Source organism: Numida meleagris, chromosome 9, assembly GCF_002078875.1.
Source record: "Numida meleagris isolate 19003 breed g44 Domestic line chromosome 9, NumMel1.0, whole genome shotgun sequence".
Taxonomy (NCBI): Eukaryota; Metazoa; Chordata; class Aves; order Galliformes; family Numididae; genus Numida; species Numida meleagris.
In genome coordinates, this window is record NC_034417.1 from 12,170,010 (window position 1) to 12,195,033 (window position 25,024).

At 44.8% G+C, this 25,024-nt stretch overlaps 2 protein-coding genes across 9 annotated transcripts in view; both read right to left on the reverse strand.

Annotated features, from left to right (window-relative positions):
• On the reverse strand, positions 1,159 to 17,832 carry FAH (fumarylacetoacetate hydrolase). Of its 2 annotated transcripts, XM_021407246.1 has the most exons (14): positions 14,695 to 17,832; positions 12,768 to 12,878; positions 11,895 to 12,016; positions 11,347 to 11,396; positions 10,603 to 10,693; positions 10,005 to 10,102; positions 9,706 to 9,758; positions 8,661 to 8,760; positions 7,830 to 7,960; positions 7,083 to 7,158; positions 6,490 to 6,536; positions 5,437 to 5,538; positions 4,273 to 4,390; positions 1,159 to 1,407 (listed from the first exon to the last, which is right to left on the reverse strand). In XM_021407246.1, the coding sequence occupies exons 1-14, from the start codon at positions 14,773 to 14,775 to the stop codon at positions 1,328 to 1,330; spliced, it is 1,260 nt and encodes a 419-aa protein (XP_021262921.1). In that variant the 5' UTR covers positions 14,776 to 17,832; the 3' UTR covers positions 1,159 to 1,327. The 2 variants fall into 2 exon arrangements, with proteins under 2 accessions (XP_021262921.1, XP_021262920.1); XM_021407245.1 differs by lacking the exon at positions 14,695 to 17,832 and having other exon boundaries at positions 12,768 to 13,321.
• ZFAND6 (zinc finger AN1-type containing 6) overlaps positions 17,932 to 25,024 on the reverse strand; it is a 39,901-nt gene continuing 32,808 nt past the window's right edge. For all 7 annotated transcript variants that reach the window (XM_021407251.1, XM_021407250.1, XM_021407247.1 and 4 more), the window contains 2 exons: positions 19,487 to 19,600; positions 17,932 to 18,873 (listed from right to left, as the gene is read on the reverse strand). In XM_021407251.1, the coding sequence (XP_021262926.1) occupies positions 18,725 to 18,873; positions 19,487 to 19,600 (263 nt within the window). In that variant the 3' untranslated portion in view covers positions 17,932 to 18,724. The remainder of the gene's footprint in view (positions 18,874 to 19,486; positions 19,601 to 25,024) is intronic.

Genomic DNA, 25,024 nt, shown 5'->3' on the forward strand with positions numbered 1-25,024 from the left:
GAATGTCTTAAGCTAAAAATTTAAATTGATTTGGGGATGATCCTCCCAGCATTGTTCTTGAAAGGGACTATTATTGTTGCACGCTGTGGCTGCCTGGGAGAGAGCCCATTTCAGCAAGCATGCCCCGTTAGCAATGATTTATGCACTGTCACATTTGGTCATTAATCTTCATTCCAAATTCACTCTTCTCTCCTGCCTGGCCAAGGGGTCACACGGCGTGCTCCCTCAGGATGACATTAAATATCAGCGTGGCCTGACACCTGGGTTTGGAGGTGGGTGCACCCAGACCCTCTCCTACAAGCAGCTCCACAAGTCAGGATTTTGGACTCAAGCAGACCTCATAGCCAGCCCTCCTGCTGCCCCCAAGCCCCAGCACGAGGGGCTCCTGGCTCTGGGGACGCAGCTGCAGCCCTGGGACTGCTGTCCTTGCACGAAACCCACAGACCCATCAGCCCCTTCGCTTGGAGGACAGAGCAGATATTTGGCAAGATTCCCTTGCACCATACCACAGTTCATTATCCGCTCCTTCAGTCAGTGATATCCTCTAATTGATGTGATTTGGCTCCGGGCCATGGCGTTAAATTGATTTGTAGGTGGTGGGACAGTGGCAGATGCCCTTTACACATGAGAACAGTGCCATGCACATTGCTCACTGCCTGCTGCAAGGAGCTGCCAGCACCCGGGCCCCTGCTGTTTCCTGACAGGGGATGAAGTGGCAGTCACCATGCTGGGGCTGCCACCCTCCCTTTGGTACAGCCTTTGGTACAGCGCAATTTCTGTTTCTACCCTTTTTAAAAGGCTGCTCCTTAGGCGCCCTGTTGATTTGCTTTCAGTTGCACTGACCATCATGTTCACAAGTTGTGTTGTTGTGTGCTGGTTTAGGGCCTCAAATGGCCCACAGGTTTTCACATCCACCTTCGGGATTTTACCTCCAGAAGATGAACACTGGGAAAAAAAAAGAAGTGAGGATTCAAGCTCTGCTGGTATCACCAATCCAGTGAATATTTCAGTTTACTTGAAGACCTTTTTATAGCTGTGATAAAAATATTAATATAGAAGAGAGCTTTCTATTTAAATCACCCTATTCTCATTCTGAGAACTTTAAGCTAGGGTAGAAAAACTTTTCTTATTGCACCAGAGAGCCACATTCATCTTGAAGATATTTATTGATAATTAAAAACAGTAGGATTCCAATCACTCATATAAAAATAATAAATCTGAGTTCTGTAGCACAGCTATTAGAGGTGGGGGAGAGGTCCTCCTTCTGCTTTCCCTTATCTTCCTCCTTCTTTTACTCCTCCTCCTGGATGTCCCCTTCCTGCAAACATCATGGACCCAGCACAGCTGGGAGGATTTTTCCTGAGCATTGGCCAAAGCCCACGCGGTAGCCGCTGCCTTGGCAGTAACCTGGGGGCAGAAAACAGGAGACAGGTTGTACTGTGAGGACAGTGGGGTTCTACCATGAATGAGCAGAATTATCTTCATGTGGATATTTGAGATGCGTGTGCCCGAGCCTGGGCATGTCAAGATATTGTGATGAGGCTATCCTATGGCAAGGATATTTCCATTACTTTTTAGATGCACAAACACACAAACATTTTAGAAGTTGGATCCCAACTCATGAGCACGGTGAGGCTTTGTGGTTTGGTCCCTCTTGTCAGACATCAGGAAAAGTCATAGAATCATAGAGGCTGGAGAAAACCACTGAGATCATCCAAACATCAACCCACCCCCGCTATGCCCATTGACCATGTCCCCTCTCCATGTGTCTTGAGCACCTCCAGGGACGGTGACCCCACCACCTCCCTGGGCAGCCTGTGCCGATATCTCACCACTCTTTCAGGGAAGAAATGTTTCCTAACACCCAACCTGAACCTCCCCTGGTGCAACTTACGGCCATTCAACTTCTTGCTTTTACCTGGGAGCAGAGGCTGATGCCCACCCCACTACATGCAGAACCTGGGTCTGATCTTCCTTCTGCACCATCCCTCCTCACCGTGGGGCTGTGACTTGGGACAGCTCCTGATTCAGATGCTGCTACATTTAAGATTGTGTGTAAAGGGGGTTAAGAGTACAGTAGCCTTGAAATCTGACTGATAAATAAACATCTTTGAAATGCAGTGGGGGGGAAAAAAGTTCAAATAGGCCAGGAATATTTGTGAAACATAGCAATATGCAAGTTTGGGGAATATGATCAAATAACAAACAAGATGTGCAATATTCCTGCAGTCAGATCCAACTCCATCATCATCAATAGAAGCTGATCTACTGCTGGCCATGGCCTGCCAGTACTAACATAAACCTGGATTGTCTCTCTGCAGCATGAGGACTATGCTCGGGGTATGTGGGTTCCTACAGACAGAGAGATGGTCATTAAAACCCCCCAAACTACGGGTTCTAAATTAAGCAGCATCATTCCATGAGAAATTCAGCATCTAACTCAAAATATCAAATTATTCTTGATTATAAAGACATCTCTCATCAGTACAGGACAGGGCAAGGGGCACAGCAAGGGGCTCCCAGCCCATGTGGAGGTAATTCTGGGAAGAGGGACCCTCTGCAGCCCTCCACCTGCAGTGGCTGTTTAAAGGAAGGACACAAGCAGCATATGCTGTGCCGATTCCACAGTGAGAGATGGATTTTCCTAAAACAGTGGAATACATCATTTGCCCTGCATGTGATACAAACCAGCTGCCTTTGAGAAGCCGAGGGGAATGCAAACAGAGCCAAGTGTGATGCCCAGTCCCTGCTCTCAGGTGGGCCAGTGGGAGGAAGAGGTTGGGGTGGGCTCACACATCATTAAATAGCAGCATGTCCCAAGCTGTCCCAGCATCTTGTGGATGCCGTGGTGCCTGGATCACCCCCACCATGAACTGCTGCTGTTTGACATGAGGTGGTCCTCCTGGGACAGCATTGCCTTCATCCAGGATAACAGCAATCATGTCAATCATCATGTCGAAAGACATTCAGGATTCAAAATAATTTTGAGTAAATCTAATGTAGGGTTGCTGTCATAGTTAACGAGAGAGACCTGCACCTCTGGAGGGCAATGGGGAGCAGCATCAGATATCTGCACACTGAATATGGCTGAAGTGTGTATACACAACTTATATGATGGGCAAGATCCGTGGCCATTCCTATATGCAAACCCTCTTTGTGCTCACGCCAACTGTGTCAGAGAGAGGTGCTCAGGACTGCGTGACATGCATTAGTGCATGCTGGATTTTGTCAGCTCATCCATTTTAGCACGGCCACAAATGCTGCTCCAGCAAGCGTCCTGCCTACCTTCAGCCTCACGTTTGGCTTAGATGCCCTTGTGCTCTACTGTGTTGGGTTTTCTCCAGCTGAATGCTTCTGTGGTAGAGGCACAGCTCAGTAACAGACCTTTGGCTTTAAATGAATTAACTAGACCAGGCAGCTGTAGCTTGCTAGCACATGCCACAGTCTTTTTGTTGTTTTTGCCCACTGCACCTTCCTGCAAGGCTTAGTGTTGGTAACTGAGGCCAGGAAAAGTTTAAATGAAGACAGTAAGGGGTGGGAAGGAAATGCTTTGTAGTGCAGAAGGAAGGCAAAGCAGCCCATGCTCTCACAAACATCAGCACTAAGGGAGATTCAGGCCCATGCTAACACTCCTATTGACAAATCCTGTCTATTCTTATTACCATGTGGGATGAATTAAGCAGGCAAAGACTTGGGAATACATACACAGCATCACACGTTCATGTCCTTCAAGTCACTGCATAGACATTAGTCTCTCACATTTTCTCTGGCCTAAATCACACGAGTAAGTGTTTTCTCATCCCTTTAGATCCAAGCATGGTGCTGGATGGGTCTCAGAGAGGTAGTTGCTGATGCACAAAATCCCATCAGCTATTCTCTAATAATTCAGCAAGACTTTGGAATGAAACATTCCACATGACTGTCCTTGCCAAATGTTTGCCACCTCAAAGCCATAAAGAGGTTGACAAGATGAGAAGAGAAATTGATTTGTTTTGCACTGGACTTTGGATTAAAAAGAAGTAGGAGTGGGAGCAGGATCACAAAATACCATGCTAGATTTTAGTTCATAAAACCCTTTGTTTCTCAAGATAACAATTTAAACCACAGCCCAGCATGAAAGAGCTCTCAAGCACAGCCCTTTCAGAGGAATGGAAACTGCGTGCTGGGGCTGCACGCAGGCATGCACAGCACAGCCAGTGTCCTCAGCAGGCTGTCACCAACCCCTGGAAACACCTCCTAGGTCCAGCGTAAGAGCATTTTCTCAGCCATTACCTGTTATAATGACTTCATCTCCATCCTGCAGGAATTTACGAGACTGTCCATGGCCAAGAGGAATTTCTTTTGTCCCATTCCAAGAAAGCTCCAGCATGGAGCCGAAGCTCTCAGGCTCCTGTAGCAAAAGTTATCAACAAATGAATGGCTCTTTAGTAACAGTCCTACTGATAAGCTACTTGTGGCTGGAAGTAGATTCACAAATAGATTAACACATAGAACAGAGTTTTGCTGTTGATTTGATTCATTGGTAATACTGTCTTGCCTTTGCATTCCAATTCCTTGCTTGCTGTAAGCAGTCATGGCTTCACCTGGTGTGTTTAAAACAGTCCTAAACCCTTTAAAAGCCTCTTGAGGCAGCTACAGAAAGCATGGAAACAAATCTAGGGCACTCCTGAAAATCCATGCTTTCATGTAACCACATTGCTCAGTTTTATTTATGTTTTGTTCTTCAGAAGAACAAAGCTGGCAAAGGTTTGTAAATCATCAATGTCAATCTGCAGCGCAATGGGTTGGAGAATGGAAGGATAGGTATCCCTGCTTGGAAACTGCTTACCCTGAAGCTGTCTGAAAGACAGCACATGAAGAGTGATTATATTTGATGTTTCAGCAAGTGCCAGTACTTTACCCAGACACTGCAACCACTGTCTGCACAAGAATAACAGCTGACGAAGTTAGGTCTGTAGATGTAGTATTTTAAAACATCTACAAGTTGTACCAATGCCCCTTTTATACTGTTCTCAAAAATAATTTAAAAGCAAGCTGGCTTTTCACAGAGCAAAAATGGGATTGTATGGATGCTTGTGCACAGAAATTTGCATCTGGAGTATGGTTGTTATTAGGGAAAGGAACATGGAAGGGAATAAAACAACAAAAACACCAAAGAAACCTCCCTGACAATTAATTGTGGAATCAGGGAATCATTAAGGTTGAAAAGGCCACTAGGATCATCTAGCCCAGCCCATCACCACCATGCCCACTAACCCATGTCCCTGTAATAACACCTCTCAGTATGATTTTGGGGCTACAAAAGCATCAGTCCGAGGTGCTTGGGGAAGTATCTTCATGGCTGCTCAAATCAAAGAAGACTTTGGCCCAAAGCCCTGCTCAGCAGGTTCTGGACTGCTGAGCAGTTACCGGTGCTATCGGCACTTGAACACTCACGGGCCCACTGATGGTTCCCGATGCCAGGAGGTCTCCAGGCCGGAGGTTGCACCCATTGATCGAGTGATGCGCCAGTTGCTGCTTCATGGTCCAGTACATGTGCTGCAGGAAGGAGGAGGAGGACAAGGCTGAAGCGACAAAGGACAAACCTTTCTCACATGCCTATGCAGAAGGTATCGCATTCTCTGGATGATGCTGGTCAGATGGTCCCTAAAGAAGTTTCCTTATTTAATCAGGAACCTTCAGCAGCCTAAAAGTAATGCCCACAGCTGCATTTCTACTAGTTACTGTGACCTGGCTGATCTTTCTAAATGATGACTTTCTAAATGATGATCAGGAGCTGTTGCATGCATATAAACTCGGACTATAACACATAACTTAATCCCTTTGCATTCCTCCTCTTTCAGTGAGACACCATTTATCCCCTTCTTCCTCTTTAAGGCCAGCACTGCTAGCCCAGGATCCACGATCAGGTCCAGTATTCTAGCAAGCTTATAGAAAAATCTCCTCATTGCTGCTGTGCTGACTGCTGATTTACTGATTAGGGTAATTGCTATAGATGCACAGAGCCAAACATGAACACAAAGTGGACTGAAGAGCTGCAGCTGGTCCACCAACCCACAAACTGCACCAGGGCAGGCCTGGGTTCACAGGTGTCCCCGAGAGAAGCACCAGCTGTGACTGCAAGGCTGTCTTCCACCATGGCACAGCAAGAGCCCCGTTGCCTGAATCCAAAGCTGCGCAGAAGGAAGAGTTGCTCTCTTGTTTAGTGCTTGGGAGTTTCCATTCTGATGGAAGGAAGAGCTGTCACCACCATACACTTGTCTCCCTCTGTCTGCTTATGGTCTGATTTTTGGGTGGTCCTGTGTGGAGCTGGTCAGGAGATGGATTCAATGATCCTTTGGGTCCCTTCCAACTCAGGTTATTCTATGAACCTTACCCAAACCTGACCTGATCTTTGACTAATGAAAAAATCAGTGTTTGTAGCTGCCAAAGAGCAGAGCTGATGGCATCAGCAGGATTTCAAGCAAATGAAAGAGGCTGAAGTCTTACCTTGAAATTGGATTTGCATATAGTAGTTGGCATGCTCATTCCTTCTCCTGCAGAAAATAAAAAACAAGAAATGGGGAAACAACTAATTTGTGTTGGATGAATGATGTTGGAGTCTTTTAATTTTATAGATGGATGACTCCTTTTATCATTACAGTCCCTAGCAGCAAAACAGCAATAACATTTTCCATTCCCTTAAGAAGGCCAGAAAACAAATGTGTGGATGGCACCAGGGTAACATCAAGCTACCCAATTCTGATCATTTCCTTTACTGTATGAGCAACAATATGAGCAACAACTGGACCTTCTGCTCAGCAAGGCCATTAGCTGGGCTCTGTGCTGGGCTAACATCTGGCAGTCATGGACTTCTGCTCCTCCTCATTACAGGGACTCCTCATCACAAGCTGATCATCTGCAAGCCCCAGGTGGGCTGCATTCCCTCCTGGGAGCACCACTGCATGGCCAACAGGGAGCGTGAAGAGCTTTGCAAGAAAGGAGGAATGCAGAGCCAAGAGCAAATTGTCTCATGTACATGAGGGGTTCTACAGTCCTTAACTTGTGATTTCAGCTTTACGACTCGCTCAGCATTGCCATACCTTTTATCGCAACAAAGAGATTGATGTCAAAAGTGTAGGGTTCTTCATCCCGAAGGTAAGGCAGTGGCTTGGGATCCTAAAATCATATAAAAGGTGTGACAGTTTGCACAAGCAAAAAGGAAAAAATTCCATGCACCATCCCAGTGAGTTCTTGTTTATGCAGGCTGTGCTGCACACTCCATTTACTTTACCATTATTACTGTTCAGATTATTGCTTTTCTTGCTCTCGTGCACATGCTTTTAAGGATCTTTCTGAGCAGATGTGATATCCCACAGATTCAGATTCCCTTTTTTGCACTTGGGCTCCAAAAGCCCTCTCCATCACTTTGGCATGGACGTTAATCCAAAACTAATACAGTGCAAGCACACCTCTGCTCTGTGCCTGCACTGAGAAGGTGCTAAATTCTCTGTAAGAACTTCATTATCTTTTTCCATTTTAACTACAATTCTACATATCGCAGATGCTTGAACAAAGTGCTTTGGCATGAATCCCCTCTCCCTCTCCTGCTTTCTGGATGCTAAGCACTACCAAACACCACCTAGCAGCTCAGTGATCAGTCCATTTTCAAGATGTTTTGGAGGAGATTATATTTGTGCCCTGCTTGAGTAGGCAGGATGGCAGGCACCACATGGTTGTGCCACATCAGTCAGCGTTTGTATTCCAAGGGCTCAAACTTTCTTCATGTCTTTGAAGCAGGATCACACTTATAAACTGTTCAAGTTTTCAAGCCTTTTTCTCTTGCTGACCTGGACAGGGTTTGGCAGCAGGAATGGCATGAGAGCTTCCATGGTGACGACCCAAGGGGAGATGGTTGTGCCAAAGCTCTTGCTCAGGAATGGGCCCAGAGGAACATATTCCCATTTCTGGATGTCACGGGCTAGGAAGGGAAAATTGAAAGTAATGCCATTAAACACACTAGGAGTTGTGCAGCCTTCACACTGGTGGAAGATCTCTGGACAGCTACAGAACCAGCTGTGTGGACTTGGAAACATTATCACTACCAATTTACAGTCATTGTGCCCAAATCCTGGTTTAATTCGATCCCTTTCTCAAACCAAATTTCTCAGACTGGCTAGATTTAGCAGTCAGGGATGATTAAAGGAAGCCAGGTCACCCTCAGATAGCCATATTTTCCTCCTCAGTTCAGTTAAACTGTGACACCCAGCCAGGGGTCTGCACCACTTAGTGGACCCATTTCACCTCAATAACAATGCTTTTGTCTGCTTAAATCTCTGCACACACAGAGGGATTTGTGATTGCCAAATTCTTTCCCTAATCCTGACATTGAAATCAATCCTCTGTTGAGATCACCATCCTTAGTGCTGCTCGATCCCTGTTAGATGGATATTAGCTCTTCCATAAGTAAATCAATCTTCATTAGGCAGCAGTCACTGGTTCTACTGATTGATCAAAGATGGGTTTAGAAAGAGCCTAAGAAATGCAGGTAGTATTTCATTTTGATCCCTTTCAACCATGCCCAGTAGTTTCAATGCCCATGAACATGCTTTTAAAACACATCATTTATCTATCTCTAGGGCACCCCGTAACGCTCTGACCCCGCCCAGGGTGCTGGTTACCACTCCAGTCATTCATGAGGACCATCCCAAAGATGTGCTCGTGGGCTCTGCTGACTGGGATCGGCTCCCCGTGCTTGTTGCCAGGTCCTACAAAGAATGCCTGAAGTTGAAAGTCAAAGTGTTGGTTAAGTTTCTGAAGGCGGAAATCTTTACCACACAGAGGATTACATCTGAGAGCAAATGAGGTTGGCCAAGATATGATTATTGCATCACTTCCTGTACTAATTAGACAAGGAACACGGCCTACTCCCTCTTTCTTCCCCTCCTCAGGACTATCAGCTTTGAAATTCTTAGGAGTCTTATGTTTCCAAGAGACAGTCATTAACGAAAGGCAGGACTGTATCAAAACACAGGAGCAAAATTAGTCCCTTTGTTTTCAAATCAGATGCAAAATAACTCAGACCATTAGCCACTCATATTTTCCATGGGTTGTGAAGACAAAAGAGAATTAAAGTTGTTGCTTAGCTTGGTGGGAGACTACAAAGAGAGGAGGTGGTGGGGGGCAGAGGGGTCCCCGCTTAGTGTCTACCATGACCTAGCATCTCTCTTACTCCCATATAAAACAATAGGGGTCATATAAATCACAATGAGCAACCCTAGAAAGCTCTATCCTTTGGGACCAGGCTAAGCCTCAAGAAGATGCACCTTCCAGAGATGTTTCATTACAAAACCCACAGCACAGGTTTTCTCTTTCTAGCCAGGATGAAGTGCTTGTGTTGCACTTGCAGGAATTCCAGCTTCCCTTGCTCTTGCACAGCCTGTCTGGGCCTCCAAAACCCCCACATCCAGCAATGGGAACTGCTGGCCACAGAGCAGGCTGTGTTGCCTGTTAGAAGAACCTGCCACGTGCTTACTTCCACATTGCTCGGGTCTGGCCAGACAAGTTGTTTCCAGCCTGAAAGCTGTATTAGAAAAAACAGTGGATGATCTAAAACACAACTAAGTGGGCCATGTGATATGCATTTTAGAAGAAGCTGATCCAACCTTTTCTTCCCTCTTTTTAATGTTTCTCTCTTAAAGTGGCAAGGAAGAAAGCCCATCTTACCATTTCTAACTCGATATCGAGACGCTTGCAAGCACCAAACACTGGAGGTTTATCTGCAGGTATAAAAAAAGAGTATTTTATGGGAGAGAAGCGGAGAGAGCAATGAAAACACCATGCATAAGAAACAAAGCATCCAATGCTGCCTGGCATGCAAACACAAGATGGTTTTAGCCCTGGGCTTCCCGTTGCCCTGCCCCAACCCTAGCCAGAGCATCACAGACTCAACACTGCGATGTGCAGGGAAAATGATAGTTAAAAAATGAGTAAAGAGCCACATGTAGAGCTTGCCATGGACTCACCATTGTCAGGTCTCGTTTGCCCCACAGGTCTCCGGATGGGTGTCCCGGACACCACGACGGAAGACGCCCGGCCATGATACCCAACAGGTAGGTGCAGCCTTGGGAAAGGGCATCACAGAGTGTGGGTTAGATCAGGGAGCACAGCACCCAGAGCGGCTTCACAGGGCAAAGGCTGCACAGGATGCAAGGTTTGAGGACTGAGCTCTGCACAGATGGTCAAAAACAGTTGTACCTTCCTTGCTCTGATACAGACATGTACAAACTACGCACCCGCAGCCACATAGCTGTGCTAATGCACTCCTGTGCCACTGCTCTGCTTAATTCCTTGGAGCTTAAACCCAGAACACAACTGGCAGAACATGGTTTCTTAGATAAATCTGCCTTTGAACCAGAGGTTCATTGTGGTTGGTGCAGCTGCACCAGCACAGGCTGGGGAAAATGGGGTTTGGGGCTGTTTTCTCAAGCTCTTGGCAGCACAGCTGCTCATCCGTCCAGTGTGAACTGAAATCAGTGTTTTGCTGAAGGACTACCTCGACATTTAAAAATGTATATGTGTACCTAAGGGTGAGCATGCAATACAGCCACCATCACAACCCACCAGTTGGGCATCAGAGCGTTCTCCTTCCCCCGGAACATGATCCCAACATTGGTGGCATGCTGTCGTGACGAGTAGAAGTCAGTGTAATCTCCTGCATGGACAGAAACACACAGGACATGGAGCAGAAGTGGGAAAGCCCCTCGTGTGCCGAGGCTAAAGCTGACGAAAAGAACGGCGAGGGAAGCGGGGAGGGATGCAGAGGCGCTCAGCGGCGCTTGGAATTGTTGCTACGAGGCTGCATGAGAGGAGGCCCTACCGGAGCGGGCGGGCTGCTGCTGCCCTCTGCTGGGAGATGTTGGATTGGAAGCCCAGCTGCAGCCAAGTGAACATCTCATGCTGTGCATCGCTTTGGGTGCCATAATATGAGAAGGACATAAAACCATCAGAGCATCCAAAGGAGGACAGCAAAGACGGGGATGGGTCTAGAAGAGCAAGGTCTATGAGGATCACAGTCACAAAGGCCTTTGGTGTTGCAAATCTGATGACAAGGACTTCATGGCACAGGACAACCCTGAGTTAAACCACATCCAGGAATTTTCTGGCTGATATTGAGCTTCCCCGGGCTTTTATTCTTGCACTGCAGACAGCACCTACCATTCATTGCATACAGTGAGCTACTTCTGGTTCCTACAAAGCCCACTCCCTGTCACAGCTACTATAAGTCTGAACAACCTGGAAATAAAGCAGCTCCTTTAAGCAGGAGCCAAGTGCGGCTCTGAGCAGCCGGCAACCCACAAAGCTTACCAATGTGTGCTGGCAGGTGCATGGTAGCAGAAGCCTGAGGTACAAATGCCCTGAAATAAAAGACAAAGACTTCAGCTGTCAATAGTTGTGGCTTTAACCCTGAAGTGGTTTACAAGCACATAAGGGACTGAACATCTCTCTGAAGCAGCTCCATCCTTATTTTATTTTGCAAAGCCTTGCAGTGATTCCTTTCTAGCTGAAATAAAAACAAGGGTGCTGCTGGATAGGGGCAGGGACAGGCAGGAGGCCTCACAGCCACCTCCCCTTGTGGAGGCTGTGGTTGGTGTGTGTGGAGCTCCAGGTGTCCCCACAGGCCTGGGAGCTCTGAGCACCTGATCAGCTGTAGGTGTCCCTGTTCAGTGCAGGGGAGTTGGTCCAGATGGCCTTTAAGGGACCTTTCCAGCTCAAACGGTTCTATGGTTCTATTTGCAGGCAGTGAAGTGATTAACCAGAGGCACAGCAAGGAGTGGGAAGCTGTCATCAGGCCCAAAGGGCAGTGGGATCCCACATGGATGGTGGGCGGCAGCCTCAGGCCCGGGCTGGCTCACCGTTTCCGCAGGCCGACGTTGTCCCTCAGCGTTGGCTCCGTGGCTGACAGCAGTGACTGCAGCAGGGCCCGGGCTTCCCTCCAGGCCATGGGGCCGAGCCCCATGAAGGCATTGAGGGTGGGCTGGAGGGCAATAGATAAGAGACTGAGTATTGCTTCACAAAAACATCCAGGGCCCCAGATGTCCCCACTGCATCCCCATAGCCACAGGCTCTGCCTCTAAGCAGAGCACAGCCAGTGGTGCTGGACCATGTTCCCCATGTGATGCCACAAATTTGGGCCCTGCCACAGAGATGGGTTGGATTATAGGAAAAATCTCTTCTCAGAAAGAGCGGTGATGTACCGGCACAGGCTGCCCAGGGAGGTGGCGGAGTCACTGTCCCTGGAGGTGCTCAAGAACTGTGGGGATGTGGTTTACAGTAGTCATTTAGAGCAGTCACAGGCATGGGCTGATGGCTGGACTAAGTGATCTTGGTGCTCCATTCAAGACCACTCCATATTGCCCTCAGCATGGAGACTTGCGTTTCTGTTCCTGCTTTAGATCCAAATCCAAAGTTTCCTGAGGAAAGCTGCTAGCACTGCTCTGCACTGCACTAACCACTTCAATGGAAAAGGCCTTAAGGTGATACTTTGCTCATTCTGGATTTGTCTCTTTCACTCCTCCATGCCACCGAAAACTTGGGCGGCATTACTTCTCTCTGTTTCTACTTTGCAATTACACCAGGCTAAAACCAGACCAACAGAGAGCTTCAGTGCTGCATGAAAATCAGCATTCCCAGTTTGGTGTCTACATCTCATCGCTCATTGCTAATAACTCTCATGCATACATCTAAGAGCATGCAGAAATTCAAACTACAGACTCTGAGATGAATACCTGCTCAAAGACGTGCTGGTGTTTGGCAAGAGCCGGTCCATTAAACAGATGCTTGATGACACTGAGATCCAAAATTTGGTCTCCAATCGCTACCCCAATCCTGTGCCGAGGCTGCAAAGCGGTGAGAGCGAGGGGAAGAGAAGAAAGTTTACGTTTGTACCCAAAAATCCTCCAAAGAGTACATGAGGGAAGGCAGTGATCACAGGGAGCTGCATCCATGAGGACAGAGTCTAATGCCACAGCAATTTGTGAACACAGATCCTGACTGTGAGGAGAGCTGCCTGCACGTGTAGGAGAGTGCCATGGGTGTGCTCGCCTGGCAGATGACAAACAAAGCCCCCATTCATTTGATGCAGTCCTGAAGGGCCCACGGTGCTCAGAGCAGCACAGACCATCACACTGCAGTTCCACCACTGCGGGACGGGAATTTCAGAAACTGCCGCGCTCAAAGGCAAATTTCAATTATTCATGTCTTTAAGCAAATAGAGACAAACTGGTTGCGCTCATTAGGAAAACTAGCTTAACAATATGGGGAAAAAAAAACCATCAATGAAAATCTGTGCTATTAAATCTATTTTTTAATCTTTAATTTCCAAACAAGATTCCAAATGCGAGAAGTATTTATTCAGCAAACATTCCTGCAGAGCACGCTAAAGGTCACATCAGGTTAATTTGTAACTGGGGTACACGACATTAACCACAATAGCTTGAAATCATGGGGACACTGTGCCATTTTTAAAATGTTATTCCCCCAAGTAATTTCTATAAATCCTTGCCTGTCTTTTAATACGATCAAATGTTGCCTTTTAATAAGGCAAAAAATGTTTTCTTCGGTGAACAGCCTCTGAAAGTGGAAAAATAATCCAAACTTGTTAGATAACAACGCATGCATCTAGGAAACGATTAAACGAACCATCCTGTTTTTACCCGTGGAAAATACAAGATCAGAAAACACAATCTTTAGGTTTAAGTTCTTTTTTGAACCAGTATCGATAAGCGGAGACAGCAGCAACCAGGAGATAATAATGAATTTCAGCTCGCCATCCTTCACTCCCTCCTTCCCACTCTTACTCTCTTTTCCAGGGCCCGTTACAGCTGTTCTGAAGCACTGGGAGGCTGCAGGTTTGAGGTCAGCAGTTGCCTAACTGGGCTCAGCACTCGGGAACTGGGAGCTCCTTCTTTGGAAAAGGTTGAACCACGTTTTGTTACGTGATGACAAAACAGAGCTGGCTCAAGCTGCAGCCTTTGGACACAGCTTCAGTTTGGGCACATTTAACACTTCGCCGCAACGCTGCGTCCGACAAACTGCAACAGGGCAGCTGCAGAGACAGAAGTGACACGTGCACGCTGTGCTCTGCTTTAACACTCCTGCAACCACCCCACCCAAATGGTGAGAGCAAGCTCCTAAAGGCCAGAACACGGCACTTGCAAACACAGTTATTGCAGGAGACAATTCATTTTTCCCTTTTGTCAGCTCACATTGTGCAAAAGGGACTGGATGCTACAGAGTTAGCGGCACGGTGGAAATAGATATTGAACGTGGCTGAAGGTGTGATTGCACCCAGTCGCAAAGAAAACAAGGAACTGAGTTCAAAAAAGGTGTCAGTGCAAACTGTGATGTCGAAGGATGAAAGAGATGTAACAGAAAAATAGTCAAAACCACACAAAAACCATAGGATGCAGCAGCCAAAGTGCTCCTCAGCAGCATTAATGCGTTCCAGTTCTTCAGTACAGTTTTAAGGAGCCTGTTATCAGAAGCCCTCCGTGAAGCAAAATGACAACGCAGCAGCTGCCGCTCCGCTGTCAGATCAGCAACCTGCGCCAGCTGGAAGGGTTTTCCTTATTCCACGTCGCTGGGAGTTCCTCCTCCTATTCACAAGCTCTGCACAATTACAACAGCCCAAGGACAACGTGTGCTGTTACTCACCTCCTCCCTTGTGGAGAAAATCCCATAGGGGAGATTTTGGAGAGGAAAATCCGAGTCCTTGTCCACCTGGATGAAAGACATGCCGGATGCCAGCTCACAAGGCTGAGCCCCAACCTCCCGGGCCACTGCGTTCCCACCTCGAAGGAAGAGCCCCTCTAGATGTTGTAATGGGGAGCACAGCAGCACCAAATCCCACCCTGCATCCGCAGCCCCAAACCAATCGCAGCCCTGCCCGCATCCCACCCCTCTTCCTGCTGGCAGCAGCCGCAGTTAATTAGTGCCAGAGTTTTGTATGAGTCAGCAGCTGGTAACTGTTCCCAGCGAGGTATGGGGCCAGCACACAGGCTCTTCCTGCTCGATAAACCCTCACGTGAAACCAGGGCCATCTTTCACCAGCTCCATCCTTGCACCCAGCAGACAGCTCTGGCTGGTGCGGTGAGACCAGAGATGCCACCTATTCACCTACCATGGGGTGACTGAGTTGACAGCAAGGTGGGGAAAAGATGCCCCCACTATCCTAAATGGAGCAGTTCTGCTACCAGCTGAGCAACACTGAGAAAGAGCTCAGCTGACACCCCTAGCTGCACTTCACCTTCTTTTTACCTTTGTAATGCTGTATCCAATTTCTGTTTCCACCAGACAGTTCCAATAGCTTAAAAACAGGTGTGCGCAAACAACAGAACAAGAGCAGGGAAACCCGTGGCATCTTCTGATCCCCAACCCAGCTTTTCCCCTGCATGTAAGACACCCACATTTGGGAAAAACAGAAACCAATGAGGGAATCCTTGTGAAACTGAAACCAAGTAGCAAAGGTCACACCTTTTCAATAAGGGCGGTTAGACGGCTTATGACTGCCAAGGCAAAGAACTTATAAGAACTTATTTCCTGCTCAACTTTTTTCTTTGGCACAGAAGACTCATTAGAAGACATAGAGCAAGCTGGAGAGGCAGAGATTCAGTGCAAGATGACACAACACCAGTGACGAGAGCCCATCTGTGGCAGCTCGTCACTAGTAGCGAAGGAAGCTCACGTGGTGCCCTCTGGAAGGAGCTCTTATTTAAAACAATACAATGCCTAGCGCCAACTCCTGCAACATTTCCTGTAAGGAAATTCAGTGCATCTCAGGTACAACTCTGTTCCAACAACTGCTGAAAAGGTTTAACACAATGAAGAAGTTCCACGCCAGGTGACAGGAATTGCGTGTGTAACCTGCTTACTCCAAGAAAACTATCTTGAAAGCATGCATCAAATACACAGTGTGCATCTCTAAAAAAGAGATTTATGCAAGGGTTCTGTGGTGTTGTGAATGTGCTGGTATTAATTAAAATGTTCATCTGCTAACCTAATGCTGATGACAGAATATGAAAAGAATCACTGGTTATCCAGATTGAGAAGCAGATCAACCACCATGATAACACGAAGCCAATGCCAAAGCAAACACCAACTTACTGTCAGGGAAAGGTGGATTTCCAGTCTAAGTGCAAGTTTATATATCAGGACAACATTATCTTTCAATATTCTTTACTTGGAGGAATCTGCACAAGCCAGGCCACAAAAAGAAATTATTAGGTTATTTTGAGAATGATATGTGTAGAAACAGAATTACCCAATGCTGACCCTGCCAGTCAGTACTGCCATCGCATTGCAAGTCCAGTTTCCTCTTGGCGCAGTCACATTTCCTACCGTATAATCAAGGGCCAGCAGAGTTATTGCTTCATAACAGGCAGTGGTAAAGGGATTACAAGAATTCCAAAGGCAGCTGCTCCTCTGCCCTTTCTTCTTCCAGTCTCTCAGATACCAGAACTTACAAAACAATTGTTTTTCCCCACTGCAAAATCTATGGCATCTCCTCTCTGCTTAGCCCAGAAGCATCACTGCCAGAGGAAAGGCAGATTGGGGGTGGCACATAGAGAGAGAGAAAAGGATACTTTTGGAAAAAGGAGGAGAGAGACCAGAAATAGTAAAGAGGAAGAAGTTGGACTGAGAAGGCAAGAACTGGAGAAGAGTAAAGCAGTAGGTAAGAGAAAAGCGAACCGCCGTGAAAGAAGATGCTGCTGCTCCTCCATTCTCCACGCTACATAAAAGGAAGTTTGGCAAATGCTCTGAGGAAATATAAAATCTTTGACCCACAGGTGTCAAGTGCTACCGAAACATGCCAGTTATTTATCCCCTCCTTTACTACAAAAACCGTGTGCTTCATAAACTGTGAGTAAGCCACATTCGCAAGCACAAGATACTTCATTTATTATTGGGTCTTGCAAATTACTCTCTACAGCTATCTGACAGAGAAAGCTCCTTCTGCTGTGTAGTGTTTGTGCGCTAAATGTAGTGCTTTATCTACTAATTGCCAGCCATAGCTTTTAAAGAGCATTCACAGTTCTAAGAATGCAGCCAGCTTTGATTAAAAATTGAACATTTTAAATAAAGCCATGCAATCTCATTTAATTCACAAATGCTCAAAAGCAGCAGCAAGTCACCAAGTGAAATTTCAGCCAGGGATCAGTACCACCTGGAGAGGAATTAGTTCCACTTTAGCTTACTGTTGAGTCCTGTGATAAGCAACACTGCCTGAATTTACCATGCTACCACACAAACTACTCAACCTTTAAGTCACGTGGATGACCAGGGTGGTAGAATGGTGAGAAATGTACTCTGGTCTGACAAGACTCACCATCTTAAAGATGATTATTGAGCACTGTTAGAAGATGGTAAAAAGGATTCCCTCCACCCCCAGAAGAGGATTACTTACAAAGCTGCAGATCTGCTGATGCACATGGAGGGTGCTTGTGGCAGCGCTCCACGTTGGAGCCTATGGATGTCAAACCTCAGAACAAGATCTCACTGGAGAAGCTGTCCCAGGAAACATTCTTTCATCTAACTTCAAGGAAGTCTGTGCAGTGCTCCGTCACAGACAGTGGGTCACAAACCCCAGAGCACTATTTTCTAGGACCACAGTCACACATGCACGGCTCCAGGGCCTAATCACCAATAAAGCTGGTGACATTGCTTTTACCTGTAGGAATGTCCCCAACTTAAGCACATCGTCACAGGTAACCCCACTCCTGCACATGTGAGTGATGCTGCACAAAATAGAAAAATCAGACTAGAGCTGGCATTAGGATACCTACAGCCTGTGGACAAATGCACTGAAGTAAAGGACCCATCCGTGAAAGGTCCCCATGAAAATAAAGCAGGAGAGATCCAGATTATTGATGCCAGTGACAGCCACAGGGGCTCTAGTTTTTTGTTTTTTTAAATTTTATTTAATCAAAGTTAAGACATGGATAAACATAAATACAGCACAGGTACTTCAGATCATTCTTCATATTTGTGTACAGACAGACTGATGGATGTAATACCAATGAAACCTGCAGTCAGTGAAGTGCATACAGCCTTCCGCCCATACACACAAAAACCAATTTAAAAAAAAAACAAACCACACAGACAATCTCAGCACACACTCTCATTACAAATGATTCATACATAAATAGGTAGAGGGTGCAAACAAGCTAATATGCGAACATGTATAACCTCTCGTTAATGGGAAAAAAACAGAAGCAGCCATAATGATTAAAATACATTCAGTTACTGATAACTAGTTGTGCCATACAAGGCATTATCAAAAAAAAAAAAGGAAATTGTGCTGCAGAGAAATGCTATATACAACAAGAAAATAAACTGCAAAGTTAACGCATGCATGTTTTATCCTGGAAAAGCACAGCCCTCCAATATTTTCTCCACGTTTGTTATAAAAGCCCTCTGCACTCAACTAAAATTAAAATGATCTTAAAGGATAATACTTGTAAAGTTTTACTTAAGTCTTCAGCCACAGAAAACTGCAACGAAAATAAATGTTCGGTCATTTTCAAAACAAAAACAAAAACGAAATCTATTCATCTGATGACATGCATGATTAAAAGGTCTAGGCAAGGTACACTGCTCTACATTCCTGATGACTAAGGAAAAAAAGCTCAAGTCAATTTAATCTGCAGATGGTCAAAGGATTTTGTATTCCAGCAGAAGCAGCAGTTCAGATCTTCTGGATTTTTTCCCCAACAACTACAGGATTCTCTTTTCTGATTTTCTCAGCAGCATCAGCTTTGTAATTGTAAGAGCAACTGTGTACGTCTGAATAGCGGTGCATGCCGCAGTAAACGTTTCCACACCGACACTCAAACCCTGCGGACAGAAACATCAGTTTAGGCATTTCAGTCTTCTTAAGCACACCGGTTTGTTTTAAATCCTGAACGTGTTCACTCACTATCAATAAATCTGTCACCAGTGTCAACCAGCCAAAGAGAAGCTCTGCTGCAGAAAGCATAAGAATCACAAATAAAACATTTAAGTAATTAAAGCAAGACCTGACCATTCCCCTTCCTAGTGCATTATAGATTAGCACAAAACACATTCTTGGAGACTTCTGGATCATTTTCCTTGTTTCTGAACCTTTACTCTGCAGAACCCAAGCTTCTCAGGCCCTTCCACAGACCCACTGCAACGATGGTTAGCAAATGGCAGCCAGCTATCAGCCAACTCCCCAGCTAAGCAGACTTCAAAAGAGCAGTATTTGGAGTCATGTATTTCACTTAAAGAAAGGAAGCTGAAAAACAAAGCAAATATATGAAAGACTAAATCTAGTACAAGCCAGCTGAAAGAGCCTTTGCCCAAGTTTTGTTTCCAATCAACAGCATCGAGAAATGACTGTGCCCTATTTATGCCCTAAGAGAAGATGTTTTCCAAGGTCCAAAGCTTAAGTCTCTTTTTAAGAAAAAGTGAAATGAGTATTTCTTACCAGTAAGTCCGACCTTCTTCCTGCACATGAAACAGCGATTCTTTTTCTGTTTTGGTTTGTCAAGTGACTTGTCTTGTTCTTCAGGTGTAGGCTCTGCGTTCTCTGACACTGAAGCTAATATTAAAAAGTTGATGAGAACACTGGAAAAGCATCTCTCTCCCCTCCCTCTGTTCAAATGATACGATAAGCTAAAGCCTGTATCGTAAACTCAGGCTGTGGGGTTAGCAATTTTACTGCAACTTCCACATCTGAAATGTCATGTGCTCACAGCACTGGTACTAGAATTCCCTCCCTTTAAACCCTCAATCCAACTCGAGGAGAGAATTCAGTGAGCGCTTATACAGAGTTCAGTCTTACAATACCATAAATTAAGAAGTTTGATATCCATCCCACACTCATTTCTTTTCAAAAAGAAAATAGATACCAGAGCAAACCTGATTTCAGGAAGGGCTTGGGAGGTTTGCAAGGTAAGCATGAAAGCAGAAAGGATTGAAAGTGGTAAGAGTTACCAAAATGAACTCCTGCAGTGTTATACAGAGCAGACCTTCCTGTGTTTATTACTTCGTTAAGAAAGCTTTATGCCATAAATTGGCATTTCGCAGCTAACAACTCAGGCTCGCATTTCCTCTTGTAGCAAAATCCAGTTACTTCAATATAAGTTTTTACAGAACGCCCTTGTAACTGTAAGGCAAATTTAAGGAAAACTGGCACTATTCCCTGCATAACAAGGCTCTCTCACATATACATACACTTATTTTCTTTGTGCGTAAGACTCTCACACTAGAAAAAAAGGTTTAATAATATTCAAAGGGCTCCTGCTTACTGTTGAACTGAGTGGGAAGATTCTTCTACTGCTGCCACAAGTCATTTTCTATCTACTGTAATAACCATGAAGTTTGCATCTCTGTTTGCCTTTGCGAAGAAGACAGATGTAACTGAAGATCCTCTCTGATAATCATGAACGTCCCAACTACTAAGTCACCTTTAGATAACAGGGCGCCATTGCTCTGTCTATAAACTGGGCATGACAAACAACAGAAAAAAAACCAGGTAAAATGCAATACCAGCCAGCTTGGAGCTCACAGGAAATATGCTGCAACCACTCCCAGCTGCTGTATTTTGTCTGGATTCCAGGATGCTGCTGCCTGCGCTGCTTGAACTGGTTCCCTCCCTTCCCCCAGCCCCGCCTTTTGCAGGGCAACAGAAGCTCCAGCAGTACCAGGACAAGCTGCCAACCAACCAACAAGGAATAAAGCATGAAGAAACGCTCGTTTCTCAGGAGGTGACAAGTTGTCCTGCCCACTAGAAGTTCCTTGCTTTACAGAGCGTGTTCCTAGCCGATCAAAACAACCAGAGCCTGGATTTCCTCCTAGAGGCAGCAGCTTTTGCTACTGCTTTGCTTGTGCCAAGCCTGCTTGAACTTCAGCACACTCTGACCATGAAAACAACACCTTGGAGATAAAGCACACTTCAGTTCTTGTATCCCTGCAGGCTCAACACAGAATTGTGCACATTTGTTGCAAAGCTCCTGACACCTCATCTGTTCTCTCCTCTCCGCCAGCTCTGGATGTTTTATGTTTGTCACCTCTACTACCAGGCAGAGCTTCTGAAAGAAAAAGGTCATTCCCACGGGGAGAGGACTAGCAGCTATATTTACCTTCTAAGCACATCTGACCAAACCTAGGAAGAAGAATACTCACTCCCCAAAAGGAATGAAATATGTGAGGTTAATCCTAACCAGAAGATTGCTATTAACTTTCAACAACAAGCTGAAGCGATCAGCCTAGAACACACTGCACCTACAAAAACACAACCATAGGATACTGCTGCATTCCAGTCCATTTTGCATTTTCCCCTCAAATAAGAAGGATTGTTTCAGCCTCTAATTAAAGATGCAACAAAAGCAGAAAGCAACCTTATCATTTTCACTTCATGCTAGGTTCCCATGCCACTTAAAAAGGCTTCTTAAGTTTTTTTTCCACTTGGGTCAGGCTAGCCTTCTTCTACCACAGGCAGAAGGAGTCTTAGATGTTGGCTGATGACAAACACAAGCTATTCCTTATGCATATGAACTAGAAAGTAAAGATCATAAAAAAAGTCACTGTGCTACCTGAGCAAGCTCAGGAGTAAAACAGAAGTTAAAAAAAACTAATCCAGTATATCTACTGAGAGATCTTGTATACAGTGTTAGTAGGGAGGCACTACGTTTACAGAAGATGCATTAGAATAAAAGCACTCTTACCTATGGAATTTAGTTTAAATCTTTATCATCATTCCCTCTCTCCCTGGAGAATTCCTCCAGTAAATCAAGATATCCTACATTATTTTCTGCATTTCTATCATAAGTATACTCCACATTCAAGTCTCTGTTCCCACCACAAAAACCTGAAGTATCCATCAATTCCACTCTAGTACCGCTTACTGAAACAGCCCCGATAAGGCCCCCTGAGGTTGACAAACCTTTGGTTCAACAGCATTCCTATCAGGTCCAGGATATCACCATGTAAAATTTCACAGCAACTGTTTTTAACAAAGCTTTTTATTTAGCCAGCAATACCTCACAAAAAAAAGAAAACAGCAACCCCACAACCAAAACCAAGCAAGTGCAAAACCTGCCGCCTTAACTGAGAAGAGCAAACATGCATGCACTTCCCAGCTGGTTACTCAAGTTGGTTAAGTCTGATTTCCTTTTTAAAAGTCCTTCTGAAATATGAACTGTGAATCCTAACCTGACTGTTTCTAAACTCATTAAGCCTAGAGCAGTGAAACACCTTTTTCACTCGCTTGCAGGCTTGCCAGGAGGCAGCCCAATTAACCCACTGCCTAACAAACAAGAAATCTGACTGGTTAATTGTAACAGGGCTGTAACATTGAGTGAAAGGTACAGCAGTCTACATGGTAATCGAAAATGAGTTGGAGAGATGCTCAAAATAGAAGAAAGCTGCTAGAAGAGCTGGATTGTACCTACTGCAGTGCATTACATTTTAGGTCACCTTTAATGATACGTTCATAAGAACAATAAATTAAAAAATATGTATCTATTAGCCACTATCTAGTGTCTGGGCTTATTGCACTATTCAGTAGCTACAATTTTTTGGGGGATAATAAATGCTGAGCAAGTGATCAAATCAGAGAATTCCCCCCCCCCATTTGACAGCATTAGCAATGTAAACTCTTTGTTTGGGACTCCCACCATACTGAGACCTTTCTGGTTTTTAATGCTACACAGCTAGACAATGCTAAATAACTGCTTCACACCTTTCTATTACATTCTTGTCAGAAGCCTAAAATTCAAACTCTGAACGATGCGGAAAACAAAGGAACTTTAGGATGCAGAATTATGACAACGCAATAAAACCCACTTAGCACTCATTAGAAGCTGCTTTCTTTTCAAACTTGCACTTTTCAAAGCAGAAGACTAAAACTGGAAACGCTGCATTTCAAATGATTTTCAGTTAAGGGATAGCACAGAAGCACTCCTCAGAAAAATGGGGCTGACCCCGCCACAGTGAGTTATAAATAGGGACTGTAATTTAGAACTGCAATTACGTGCTGATGTTCTTAGTTTAGAAACTAAGAAGGTACAAAGAAAAGGACACAGCTGAAACGCTCTAAACACCTGACGTGGGCTGACCGTTGAAATGCATTCTGTGAAATGGGAATATAGGAACATACCCTTGAAATCAAAGTTTCCAGCTCCTACCTTCTCATAGGGAGAATGAGAAGGAACATATACTTATCCAAATGTGAGATGACACTTTCTTCTGAAAGTTGCAGGGTAAAGTCTTCTCAGAGGCCCAACCACAGAACAAGCATCAAAGATTAGCTTAGAATAGATTACTCTCACCCCACCTCCAAGTAAAAGAGCAGTACAGGCTGTAAACCCAGAGTTTCGACTTACACTTAAGCCAAGCAAGCAAGATACATATGTAAACAGAGACACTAATTCAGGCTCTGGGTGGAAGAATCATGAGACTAACAGGTTCTGGAAGCTTTTGAAGTAGTGAGGAGGAAAAAACACAGCAATACAAGGTGATCAGCTTAAAAAACTGACTTTATATTGCCTGATGCAGGCTTATTCTGATACGGATGTCACACGTGGTACAAGATTTCTGTGTCTGACTGTTCTAATTATGAGGTCCCTGCAAGGGACACACTCATATCGGAGCTGGTCTACAGCAACGCATCCCAGTTTCTCCATACTGCAGAACTGAGACGAAAGTAAAGCCATGGATGTATTACTCAGGACATAACAACTCAAGATATACTTTGAACATGCACTTCCACTGTGCACATATCTACAACTTGAGAAGCATAAGTGTTTGCAGCCCTTGCCTTCTCTCAGACTAGGTAAGGTCAGATGTCACTGACCCGTACAGTAAGAGCATGCCTTGTGCAACTGCCAAAGTTGAGGTATTCTGTTTAAGACGACTAAGTAATGGGTACTACTACATCCAGAATACATCTTTACTGGAAAAATGTTTACATACTCTTAATCAACTTTGCAAAGAGCAGTACAAAACAGCCTTCGCATTAAAACCTTTCCACCTCCTTGATCACACAAACTGTAGTTATGAAACTCAGAAGACTTTACTGAGCACAGCTCATAGTCACAAAGAATGGCTCTTTTATTCTACCCCACAAAAAGGGACAACTCTGATTTGGTAAATTACCTGAAATACCAACTTCAGTCACAGAAGTTTCAAAAGAACCCGTATTTAGCAACTAAGTGAAATTGTACATTGCATCTGTGGGAAAACCTGAACTACTACTTTAAGTCTGCAGAAATAGAGCTCTATACACTGAAGCCCTAGCTGTGTCAGCAGAATAAAACACAGAATACTTACTGTCTTACCTTTAAGTACCTTTTATAAGGTCTGTGGATTACAGGCCTGAACAAATTTGGTATACTATCTGATATTTTTGCACTTTCCTAAGAAATGCTATTAAACACTTTATGTACAAGCTTACAGAACTTAAAACTAAAGAGAAGAACCGACAAACCAAAAAAAAACCCCAAAAAACTCTTTATGTTGTAATAACAATAAGGATTTTAGGCCAATCCTGAAATAACCCTTTCAGTTCTTTTTTTTTTTTCAAGCAACCACAGTGCGTGGTTCAGTAATTTTACCTTAGATAAAATATTACACTAAAATCAATCAAGTCCCTAGATGAAAGAATGTTTAGTAGATGCTTCATGCTTATACTAACACTGTTTTTAGCTATATCATAACACTCTCTGTAACAAATACACTCAAACTTCCACGGTATTTGCGCAATCTGCAAGTTACTACCTGGAGAAGTAATGTATTCTCAGAAACCTAGCCTCATGTAGTAGCTGTGGCACAAAGACTTAACAATACATTCATTTATGATGAGCATTTCCAACCTCAGTTAACACACTTGTTACTGAAATCCGCAATTAAATTCAGAAATTTCCAGTTCAAGATTCTTACATTAAGTTTATCGTTATTTTTTGCATCTGATTTCACAGAACATTTAGTTTTGAGAATGGGCCATCTCTTCAACAGGAGTATA

Excerpts from the sequence above, each read along its gene's own strand:
- FAH (XM_021407245.1), bottom strand. The coding sequence starts at position 12,986 with ATGGATGCAGCTCCCTGTGATCACTGCCTTCCCTCATGTACTCTTTGG. Across the intron at positions 10,694-11,346 it reads GCACCTGCCAGCACACATTG|GAGATTACACTGACTTCTAC; the intron begins GTAAGCTTTGTG and ends CTGTCCATGCAG. Across the intron at positions 7,961-8,660 it reads CCTCATGAATGACTGGAGTG|CCCGTGACATCCAGAAATGG; the intron begins GTAACCAGCACC and ends TTCCCTTCCTAG.